The 12,373-nt window shown below is 43.3% G+C and overlaps 1 protein-coding gene and 1 long non-coding RNA gene across 3 annotated transcripts; both read right to left on the bottom strand.

Annotated features, from left to right (window-relative positions):
• Positions 1 to 3,641: 3,641 nt before the first annotated feature.
• LOC123482580 (stonustoxin subunit beta-like) lies at positions 3,642 to 7,170 on the bottom strand. Its single transcript, XM_045210722.1, has 6 exons — positions 7,067 to 7,170; positions 6,125 to 6,171; positions 5,435 to 5,987; positions 4,976 to 5,019; positions 4,321 to 4,358; positions 3,642 to 3,710 (listed from the first exon to the last, which is right to left on the bottom strand). Exons 1-6 carry the CDS (start codon positions 7,075 to 7,077, stop codon positions 3,642 to 3,644), a joined length of 762 nt encoding a protein of 253 aa, XP_045066657.1. The 5' UTR covers positions 7,078 to 7,170.
• Positions 7,171 to 7,201: 31 nt separating this feature from the next.
• Positions 7,202 to 11,288, bottom strand: LOC123482655. Of its 2 annotated transcripts, none has more exons than XR_006657823.1 (3): positions 11,246 to 11,288; positions 7,408 to 7,581; positions 7,202 to 7,239 (listed from the first exon to the last, which is right to left on the bottom strand). It is a non-coding gene; the product is annotated as an uncharacterized LOC123482655 (long non-coding RNA). The 2 variants fall into 2 exon arrangements; XR_006657822.1 differs by lacking the exon at positions 11,246 to 11,288 and adding an exon at positions 9,304 to 9,347.
• Between the last annotated feature and the right edge of the window lie 1,085 nt (positions 11,289 to 12,373).

Here is a 12,373-nt window from a genome sequence, read left to right as displayed (position 1 = left end):
GGAGATGTCATTCAGAACCAGGCTAATCTACATCAAGTCCCGGAGGAGATGTCATTGGGGCATTCAGAACCAGGCTAATGTACATCAAGTCCTGGAGGAGATGTCATTGGGCATTCAGAACCAGGCTACTCTACATCAAGTCCTGAGGAGATGTCATTGGGGCATTCAGAACCAGGCTAATGTACATCAAGTCCTGGAGGAGAGTGTCATTGGGGCATTCAGAACCAGGCTAATCTACATCAAGTCCTGGAGAGATGTCATTCAGAACCAGGCTAATCTACATCAAGTCCTGGAGGAGATGTCATTTCAGAACCAGGCTAATGTACATCAAGTCCTGGAGGAGATGTCATTCAGAACCAGGCTAATCTACATCAAGTCCTGGAGGAGATGTCATTCAGAACCAGGCTAATGTACAAGTCCTGGAGGAGATGTCATTCAGAACCAGGCTAATCTACATCAAGTCCTGGAGGAGATGTCATTGTTCTTGAAGACAGCCTTTTATAATCAGGACTAGTCCAACAGTAAACCATGTCGACTGGCCCTCAAGCCATTGGTTTGTACAGTGCATTTGGAAAGTATTCAGACCCCTTAACTTTTCCACATTTTGTTACGTTTACAGCCTTATTTTAAAATGGATTAACTACATGTTTTTCCTCATCAATCTACACACAATACCCCATAATGACAAAGCGAAAACAGGTTTTTGTAAATGTTTACAAATGTATTAAAAATAAAAAGACAGAATACCTCCATTTACATAAGTATTCAGGACCCTTGCTATGAGACTCAATTGAGCTCAGGTGCATCCTGTTTCCATTGATCATTCTTGAGATGTTTCTACAACTTGATTGGAGTCCACCTGTGGTAAATTCAATTGATTGGACATGATTTGGAAAGGCACACACCTGTCTAGATAAGGTCCCACAGTTGACAGTGCATGTCAGAGCAAAAACCAAGCCATGAGCGTCAGAAGGATTATGTCAATGCCCAGATATGGGTGAAGGGTACCGAAAAAGTTCTGCAACATTGAAGGTCCCCAAGAACACAGTCGCCTCCATCTTTCTTAAATGGAAGAAGGTTGGAACCACCAAGACTCTTCCTAGAGCTGGCCGCCCGGACAAACTGAGCAAGCGGGGGAGAAAGGCCTTGGTCAGGGAGGTGACTAAGAACCCGATGGTCACTCTGACAGAGCTCCATAGTTCCTCTGTGGAGATGGGGAGAACCTTCCAGAAGGACGACCATCTCTGCAGAACTCCACCAATCAGGCCTTTATGGTAGAGTGGCCAGACGGAAGCCACTCCTCAGTAAAAGGCACATGACAGCCCGCTTGGAGTTTGCCAAAAGGCACCTAAAGGACTCTCAGACCATGAGAAACAAGATTCTCTGGTCTGATGAAACCAAGATTGAACTCTTTGGCCTGAATGCCAAGCGTCACATCTGAAGAACCTGGCACCATCCCTACGGTGAAGCATGGTGGTGGCAGCATCATCTGTGGGGATGTTTTTCAGCAGCAGGGACTGGGAGACTAGTCAGGATCGAGGGAAAGATGAACTCAGCAAAGTACAGAGAGATCCTTAATGAAAACCTGCTCCAGAGCGCTCAGGACCTCAGACTGGGGCGAAGGTTCACCTTCCAACGGGACAACTACCCTAAGCACATAGACAAGACAACGCAGGAGTGGCTTCGGGACAAGTCTCTGAATTTCCTTGAGTGGCCCAGCCAGAGCCCGGACTTGAACATCTCTGGAGAGACCTGAAAATAGCTGTGCAGCGACGCTCCCCATCCAACCTGACAGAGCTTCTGCAGAGAAGAATGGGAGAAACTCCCCAAATACAGGTGTGCCAACCTTGTAGCGTCATACCCAAGAAGACTCAAGGCTGTAATCGCTGCCAAAGGTGCTTCAACAAAGTACTGAGTAAAGGGTCTGAATACTTATGTAAATGTAATATTTCAGGTATTTTTTTATATATACATTTGCAACAATGTCTAAAAACCTGTTTTTGCTTTGTCATTATGGGGGTATTTTGTTAGATTGATGAGGGGGAAAAACAATTTAATCAATTTTATAATAAGGCTGTAACATAACAAAATGTGGAAAAGTCAAGGGGTCTGAATACTTTCTGAATGCACTGTACTCTCATGTTTACTTACTTGTTGAATGGGTGGCAGTGATGTATTCATCTGAAAGATAAACCAAATGAGGTTATATCACTCTAAATAGCATCTGTTACAAAAGTACAAAGTTATGATTGACATATGATTGCTCCTACCTTGTGATACCACTTCTTTCCATGCTATCCTCTCATCATCACCGAATAACTCCATCTCAATGTCAACCCCTGTCATTTTCACAACCGCCCTGAAAAAGCTTGGTGTGGAGTCTCTATGTATGAGATGAATCTTCTGGAGAGAGATGGAGAGAGCGAGAGAGAGATTGCTTGCAATGTAAACATATGTTTCCCATGCCAATAAAGCCATTTGAATTGAGAGCCATCGAGTGAGAGAGAGCAATGGATAGAAATGTGACTTAAAATGTCAGATTCATGTTCTTAGTCTACTAAAACTGTACCTGTGGATTGATGTAGGTAGAACAGGGAATGTTCAGTCTGAAGAAACTATTCAGTTTGAAGGCCTGCTCCGGTCTTGAGATGAGAACCCTTGAAGACCCTTGAGACTTTTCCTGTTGTTCCACAGCCTGCGAAACGAGGCATGAAATACACAGCCAGTCAATGTATAGTCTTATTCAAACATTATTCAGAAAACTAGCAACACACTATTATCTTCATGTTATGAGTGTCAACATAAACCGTACCACTGCTTAGTTAAGGTCACCTCTAAAAGAATGGTACCTCACCTGTATTTGGCTGAGGTTACTGGGGAACAGGTATAGGCGTGGAATTAGTGTTTGCTTTTTTCACTGACAGATAGAGCATCAGCTCACAGTGGACATCTATGTTCCGCTAAAGATATAGCTCAGTATAACAGCGATAACTGAGAACTTGGGATGGAGAATTTTGGCATGGAATCTGGTGACCTCATGCACTTCCTCAACAGACACTCCATGTTCCTCTACATTAAGAATCTTCATCTCATTCCTCAGGGAAGGGTTGGTCCCTGAACAACACAATAAAAAGGAGACAGAAAGACAAATATTGTATTATTCATCCAACTAAAACACAAAGAATATGCAGTATCAGATCACAGTAAACAAACTCCCAGAATATTCATTCATTCATTCAGGAAGTGAAACTCAGTTACATGGAAATGTCTTTCTGAATACTATGTCTATATGGTTTCACCTAAACAGACAAAGTGTGGCAGATGAACTTCCTCCAGTTCACCTAACTCAATAGTGATGTCCAGCAATGGACCACCTTGTCCGTACTGCATGTCTTTCAGAAGGTGACTGTAGGGATACCAGTTCCCGAAGTGATACTTCAGAATGACATCTCTGTCACACACCCAGCGGAGCCCAGACACTGTGCACTCATAACGCCCCTTTGGGTGACCGCCCCTGAGGGCAACAACAAGATATGGTAGAGAGGGTCAATCGTCAAATGGAGAGGTTGGATTAGAAGACTCTTCCCAAAGGTAATGGGAAATACACTAGCAAGTGGAATTAAATGTTAAAAGTAGTTATTTTACCTGAACATTGTCACTCCCTGGACAGTGGAAGTCAAGGGTTCAATCTGAAGCCAGTGTGTGGAGTCCTGAACAAGGACAAGCATGTCAGTTATACATATGGGGCCAGTTTCCTGGACAAAGATTGAGTCTAGTGCTGGATTTAAAGCATGATCAATGGAAGTTTCAATAGAAAGTTATTTAAGGTCCAGGACTAGGCTTAATCTGTGTCCGAGGAAACTGGCCCATTAACCAAAGTAACTAATCTAATGTATTTATTCAATGTTACATGGAATGCTGGTATGACAACAGCTAAAATCCTGCATTCCTACAAGCAGAACACAGGACCGTCTATATCCCAGTATGAATGGTTGGTCAGTACACACCTGGCTTTCAGACTGTGTTTATATTACTAAAGCAGAACACAGGACTGTCTATATCCCAGTATGAATGGTTGGTCAGTACACACCTGGCTTTCAGACTGTGTTTATATTACTAAAGCAGAACACAGGACTGTCTATATCCCAGTATGAATGGTTGGTCAGTACACACCTGGCTTTCAGACTGTGTTTATATTACTAAAGCAGAACACAGGACTGTCTATATCCCAGTATGAATGGTTGGTCAGTACACACCTGGCTTTCAGACTGTGCCGACTCCTGCAGGTATGTAAAAGTGAGAATTGACATTATGACTTACCTCAACATGGTCACAAGTCTTACAGCTCTGAGGAATCCCTGAAGTCAAAAGTAGTTGTTATTTAAAAACGGATAATCTCATGTAATAATGAATTAATAAATATTAAACAGACTTGTAATAAAAAATGAATGTAAGTGAGCAACTGTCTCAGAATGTACACTCATTATCATACCATAATCTGACATTAGTGTTATATTAATGAATGTTTGTGGAAGCAGGAAACAACATGGTTCTGGTCCATGTTTTGGAGATGTTGGGGGCCTGATTTCTGGTAGATCCCAGGATGAGAGCTTAAAGGTAGAGTCAGCTAAATGATGTTGTACGAGCAGCACCGCAGATATTGTGATGAGCAAGATGCCCGACTTCTCTCTCACACAGTATCTGCCCATGTCATGGGTTCTCTTCACTCTCTTACAGCGTGGTAGCCACGGGACCAAAACAGAGAAGTTTAGCATCGCGCTCCAACGCCCTTAGTTGTTGTAGAAGTTTACCCACTATGATGTTTACTTTGTGCATCTACATCATATTGCTGACTCTACCTTTAAGTTTGTTTTGACCAAATAGATCATGATTGTGTTCCTTGCCTGGGACTCAAGTATAATGAACGCTTTAAAAGTATTTTGATTGAAAAACAATTAAATCAGTTAACGCTCACATTTCTCAGGTCCAGGCTTGATACAACACTCTCCACCATGGTCTCTGGTGTTGGGAAAGCAGATGGATAGACTGTGATTAAACTAAATACAACTTATAAAGGCTTTTATATAGCATACATACAGTCTTCATAAGCAATTACAAAGGGTGTATAAAGGGTGACAGAACACTATGTGCATTGCCAAATGTGACATAACACTATGTCAACTTCCATGAAGTCAATACTGATGGTGACATTACAGGTGACATTGCTTATCTTGATGAAAGCCCTTAGAGATGTGATGTCACCCGGTATCATGAGTTACTGTCTGTAGGTCCAACAGAACACATTAAAACACACCACTACTACTAATCTAACTGTCTGTAGGTCCAACAGAACACATTAAAACACACCACTACTAATCTAATTGTAGGAATGATTCCAGAGGAAAACACATGATAAAACATTGCTACGACTCACCTTTGAATGTGTTGGTCATCTATCTGACACAGGGTCACTGAGGAGGAGGAATAAACCCCAAACCCAGGATAGAGGGGTTCAGTGAATGTGGTGTGTTCTGTGTAAAGGTGTGTCAGTGTACCAGAGGAGGACACACTATAGAAGGACAAAGTACCAGCTGGCCAGTCCAGATACACTCCAACTCTGTTAGAAACAGGACCAGGGATGGATATGCTACGGACTCCCGCATGGAAAAAGTGATAACCTCCGTCATAGCAGAATAAACCCCAGGACTTCCTATTGGCTCCAATCCAACTGTCATATTTCTTTCCCTTCCTCTTCATTCCTCTGTACGCCACACCAATGTTACCATCATAACCACCCCTCTCCACCTCCCAGTAGTAACGAGATCCAGATAAGCCTTCTCTGCAGAGAACTTGGGGAATATGGTCAAATCTGTCTGGATGGTCTTCATAATGCTGCTTCTCCTCCACCCGTGTCACCTTCCTGTTCCCCTCAGACAGTATCAGGTGTGGGTTTGCTGTATTTGGGTCCAGGGTGAGATGACAGGCATCTGTAGACAAAAGGAGAGTTTAATCAAACCACATCTTCATATAAAATGTAGTTTTTGTAGGTACAGAACAAGTATTGATTAGTTACTATGTTACTGTAGTTCTGAATATGCAGTTAATTAGGATTGAAGAGACTTACATTTCCTCAGCCCTGATTTCAGCCTGAACTCTCCACCATGATCCACACTGTAGGAGAAACAGGTTATTGACTGACAAAGACCCAATAAAGCAGTCAACATTTAAACCATATTGTTGTGTTCTGGTGCACTATCCAAGTTCATTACTAGAGAAATACAGGTATTCTATCCTACCTACTGCATACAGAACAGAGTACAACAGAGTACATCGTATGTGGTCCTCTGTAGCTCAGCTGGTAGAGCACGGCGCTTGTAACGCCAAGGTAGTGGGTTCGATCCTCCGGGACCACCCATACACAAAAATGTATGCACGCACGACTGTAAGTCGCTTTGGATAAAAGCGTCTGCTAAATGGCATATTATTATTATTATTATTATTATTATATTATTACAATTCATTACTAGAGACATACAGGTATTCTATCCTACCTACTGCATACAGAACAGAGTACAATTCATTACTAGAGACATACAGGTATTCTATCCTACCTACTGCATACAGAACAGAGTACAATTCATTACTAGAGAAATACAGGTATTCTATCCTACCGACTGCATACAGAACAGAAATACAATTCATTACTAGAGACATACAGGTATTCTATCCTACCTACTGCATACAGAACAGAGTACAATTCATTACTAGAGACATACAGGTATTCTACCCAACCTACTGCATACAGAACAGAGTACAATTCATTACTAGAGACATACAGGTATTCTATCCTACCTACTGCATACAGAACAGAGTACAATTCCAACAGGATATCAGAGATGCAGAAGAGGAGTATTCATGTGGTGATGATGTATGCTGTGTTGGAGTGCTAAGCCTGCTGGGTAAACGTCTCCTGTATTCTACCATCATGTCCTCATGTTACTGAACCTACTACACTTCATAGGACACAACCGCTGCTCACACTATTAGGACATCTATTCTGACTTACTTCAGCTTCATCAGTTTATCTGTGGGATCCACCAGAGCAGCTGAAAGCAGTCCCCCTGCAGAGTCTCCTGGGTGATTGTAGCTCAGGTCCAGCTCTTTCAGGTGGGAGGGTTTGACCTCAGAGCTGAAGACAGAGCAGCACAGCCCTCCTCTGTGACCAGACAGCCAGACAGCCTACAGAGAGACACAACAGCTCTCTAGGTTGGTGGACTGGTGTCAATCATCTTGTAGGACACCCATATATTTGTCAATGACACAAAAATTGTGATGAAACATCAGATGTTCAGAGTATTTGTTTTACTAAGCTCAGTACCGACCTGACTGAAACAGCTGTGCACTTACCCCAGTGTGTGTAGTTTACAGTCTGGATCCTCCAGTCCAGCAGACAGCAGTGTAACTCCTGAGTCCTGCAGGTCATTGTCTCTCAGCTCCAGTTGTTTCAGTTGTGAGTTGGGTGAACTCAGGACTGAGGCCAGATCTGAACAGCAACCCTCTGTCAGACCACACTGACCTAGACTAGAGGACAGAAGAGCACATGATTAACAAATGTTTAAAACATCCACATAATAACTCATACTGAAGAAAGTTAACTCACACTAGTGTCTTTATGTTGCAGAGTGGACTGGTTAGTCCAACACAGAGCAGCTTCACTCCTCTGTCTCCCAGGTCATTGTAGCTGAGGTCCAGTTCTCTCAGGGGGGAGTTTGGTGTCTGCAGAGCTGAAGCCAGAGTCTCACAGGATTCATATGTGAGTTTACAGCCAGCCAGTCTGGAGAGAGGAGATATAGTGATACACTGATAAATATGCAAAGCTTTAAGAATAATGAGATGCATTAAGACAATAACAGAAGGACACATGATTAACCAATGTTAAAAACATACTAACTCACTCAAGATATTTACCTTAGTTTTATATATGTTATGTATGTTTCTGGATATGTCCCAAAAATGTTAAAATAATGTTAAAAACATACACATACTAACTATACTGAACAGAAATATAAACGCAACATGTAAAGTGTTGGTTCCACGAGCTGTTGCTAGAGAATTTAATGTTAATTTCTCTACCATAAACCGCCTCCAACATCGTTTTAGAGAATTTGGCAGTACATCCAACCGGCCTCACAACCGCAGACCACTTGTAACCACGCCAGTCCAGGACCTCCACATCCGACTTCTTCACCTGCAGGATGGTCTGAGACAAGCCACCAGGACAGCTGATTTAACTGTGGGTTTTCACAACCGAATAATTTCTGCACAAACTGTCAGAAACCGTCTCAGGGAAGCTCATCTGCGTGCTCGTCATCCTCACCAGGGTCTTGACCTGACTGCAGTTCGGCGTCGTAACCGACTTCTGTGGGCAAATGCTCACCTTCGATGGCCACTGGCACACTGGAGAAGTGTGCTCTTCACGGATGAATCCCGGTTTCAACTGTACCGGGAAGATGGCAGAAAGAGTGTATGGCGTCGTGATGGCATTGTGTGGGCGAGCGGTTTGCTGATGTCAATGTGGTTAACAGAGTGCCCCATGGTGGCGGTGGGGTTATGGTATGGGCAGGCATAAGCTACGGACAATGAACACAATCACATTTTATCGATGGCAATTTGAATGCACAGAGATACCGTGGCTGAGATCCTGAGGCCCATTGACGTGCCATTCATCTGCTGCCATCACCTCATGTTTCAGCATGATAATGCACGGCCCCATGTCGCAAGGATCTGTATACAATTCCTGGAAGCTGAAAATGTCCCAGTTCTTCCATGGACTGCATACTCACCAGACATGCATGTTTGGGAGGCTCTGGATCGACGTGGTACGACAGCCGTCTTCCAGTTCCCGGCAGTTTTCAGCAACTTCGCACAGCCATTGAAGAGGAGTGGGACAACATTCCACAGGCCACAATCAACAGCCTGATCAACTCTATGTGAAGGAGATGTGTCGCGCTGCATGAGGCAAATGGTGGTCACACCAGATACGGACTGGTTTTCTGATACACACCCATACTTATTTTTTTAAGGTATCTGTGACCAACAGATGCATATCTGAATTCCCATTTATGTGAAATCCATAGATTAGGGCCTAATGAATTTATTTCAATTGATTGATTTCCCTCATATGAACTGTAACTCAGTAAAACCTTTCAAATTGTTATATGTTGCATTTATATTTTTGTTCAGTATACAGTACATACATAATATATAAACACTCACAGTGGATACTGAAGATATTTAACTCACACTAGTGTCTGTATGTTGCAGAGTGGACTGGTTAGTCCAACACAGAGCAGCTCCACTCCTCTGTCTCCCCAGGTCATTGTAGCTGAGGTCCAGTTCTCTCAGGGGGGGAGTTTGGTGTCTGCAGAGCTGAAGCCAGAGTCTCACAGGATTCATATGTGAGTTTACAGCCAGACAGTCTGGAGAGAGGAGATATGTTGATACACTGTTAAATATGCAAAGCTTTAATAACAATGAGATGCATTAATACAATAACAGAAGGACACATGATTAACCAATGTTAAAACATACTAACTCACTCAAGATATTTACCTTAGTTTTATATATGTTATGTATGTTTCTGGATATGTCCCAAAATGTTAAAATAATTTTAAAAACATACACATACTAACTATACTGAACAAAAATATAAACCCAACATGTAAAGTGTAGGTCCCACGTTTCATGAGCTGAAATAAAAGATCCCAGAAATGTTCCATACGCACAAAAGCATATTTCTCTCAAATGTTGTGCATAAATTTCTTTAGATCCCTGTTAGTGAGCATTTCTCCTTTGTTAAGATAATCCATCCACCTGACAGGTGTGGTATATCAAGAAGGTGATTAAACAGCATGATCATTACACAGGTGCACCTTGTGCTGGGGACGATAAAAGGCCACTCTAAAATGTGCAGTTTTGTCACACAACACAATGCCACAGATGTGTCAAGTTTTGAGGAGCGTGCAATTGTTATGATGACTGCAGGAATGTCCACCAGAGCTGTTGCTAGAGAATTGAATGTTAATTTCTCTACCATAAACCCCCTCCAACATCGTTTTAGAGAATTTGGCTGTACATCCAACCGGCCTCACAACCACAGACCACTTGTAACCACGCCAGCCCAGGACCTCCACATCCGACTTCTTCACCTGCAGGATGGTCTGAGACAAGCCACCAGGACAGCCGATTTAACTGTGGGTTTTCACGAACAAATAATTTCTGCACAAACTGTCAGAAACCGTCTCAGGGAAGCTCATCTGCGTGCTCGTCATCCTCACCAGGGTCTTGACCTGACTGCAGTTCAGCGTCGTAACCGACTTCTGTGGGCAAATGCTCACCTTCGATGGCCACTGGCACACTGGAGGAGTGTGCTCTTCACGGATGAATCCCGGTTTCAACTGTACCGGGAAGATGGCAGAAAGAGTGTATGGCGTCCTGATGGCATTGTGTGGGCGAGCGGTTTGCTGATGTCAACGTTGTGAACAGAGTGCCCCATGGTGGCGGTGGGGTTATGGTATGGGCAGGCATAAGCTACGGACAATGAACACAATCACATTTTATCGATGGCAATTTGAATGCACAGAGATACCGTGACGCAGATCCTGAGGCCCATTCAACCGCCGCCATCACCTCATGTTTCAGCATGATAATGCACGGCCCCATGTCGCAAGGATCTGTACACAATTCCTGGAAGCTGAAATTGTCCCAGTTCTTCCATGGACTGCATACTCACCAGACATGCATGTTTGGGATGCTCTGGATCGACGTGTACGACAGCGTCTTCCAGTTCCCGGCAGTTTCCAGCAACTTCGCACAGCCATTGAAGAGGAGTGGGACAACATTCCACAGGCCACAATCAACAGCCTGATCAACTCTATGTGAAGGAGATGTGTCGCGCTGCATGAGGCAAATGGTGGTCACACCAGATACGGACTGGTTTTCTGATACACACCCATACTTATTTTTAAGGTATCTGTGACCAACAGATGCATATCTGAATTCCCATTTATGTGAAATCCATAGATTAGGGCCTAATTAATTTATTTCAATTGACTGATTTCCTCATGAACTGTAACTCAGTAAAACCTTTGAAATTGTTGCATGTTGCATTTATATTTTTGTTCAGTATACAGTACATACATAATATATAAACACTCACAGTGGATACTGAAGATAGTTAACTCACACTAGTGTCTGTATGTTGCAGAGTGCACTGGTTAGTCCAACACAGAGCAGCTCCACTCCTCTGTCTCCCAGGTCATTGTAGCTGAGGTCCAGTTCTCTCAGGGGGGAGTTTGGTGTCTGCAGAGCTGAGGCCAGAGTCTCACAGGATTCATTTTTGAGTTTACAGCAATCCAGTCTGGAGAGAGGAGATAATCTGTTAGATATACAAATCCTTCAGAATAATGATACTGTATACATCAACTCAATAGCAGAACTTACAGTGCTCTCTTGCAGGTTTTCACTACCGCATTAACCTCTGATAACCTGTCTCTGATGTGGTGTATGTCTTCAGGTCAAACTCCTCCAGCACCTCCTCTGACATCAGTAACAGGTAGGCCAGGGCTGAACATTGTTGAGGTTCTAGCTCTGTTTCTGAAAAGAGTTCCTGATCGCAGGGAGGTTTGCATTTCTTCAACTAGAGAGTTGGCACCAAGTTCATTCAGACAGTGGAACAAGTTGATGATCCTTTCTGGTGAGGATTCCCATTCGATGTTGTCTGAAAGGTACCTGACTGTTCTCTCAACTGTTTCCTCATTGCTCTGTGTTGTACTTCCTGTCTGTGTCAGAAGGCCTTGTAACCGATTCTGATTGGACTCCAGTGAGAGACCCAGAAGGAAGCGGAGGAACAGGTCCAGGTGTCCATTCTCACTCTTCAAGGCCTGGTCCACTGCTCTCCTGTGTAAGTCAAACAACTGGATTGACTCCTCCTCTTCATCCTCACTAGTGGGGAAAAAACATGTTCCTTCTTGTCCAGACATGATTCTAAAGCATGCACTGCTGCTAGAAACTCCTGAATGCTCAGATGCACAAAGCTGTAGACCTTCTCTTGGTTCAGCCCAGATTCTTCTTTAAAGATCTCTGTACACAATGCTGAGTACTCTGATGCCTCTGTGACATCAAGGCCACACTCTCTCAGGTCCTCCTCATAGAAGATCAGGTTGCCCTTCTGCAGCTGTTGGAAAGCCAGCTTTGCCAGTTTCAGGATCATCTCTTTGTCTGACTGAGACAGTTCCTTTGGGTTTGTCTCTGTGGCTTTGTTGTACTTCCTGTTCTTCACAATGAATTGGATGAGCGTGAAGTGTGTGTACAT

Source organism: Coregonus clupeaformis, chromosome 35 (assembly GCF_020615455.1).
Source record: "Coregonus clupeaformis isolate EN_2021a chromosome 35, ASM2061545v1, whole genome shotgun sequence".
NCBI classification, from domain to species: Eukaryota; Metazoa; Chordata; class Actinopteri; order Salmoniformes; family Salmonidae; genus Coregonus; species Coregonus clupeaformis.
The sequence above is the reverse complement of the archived record's forward strand: the minus strand, read 5'-3'. Positions and strand labels throughout refer to the sequence as shown.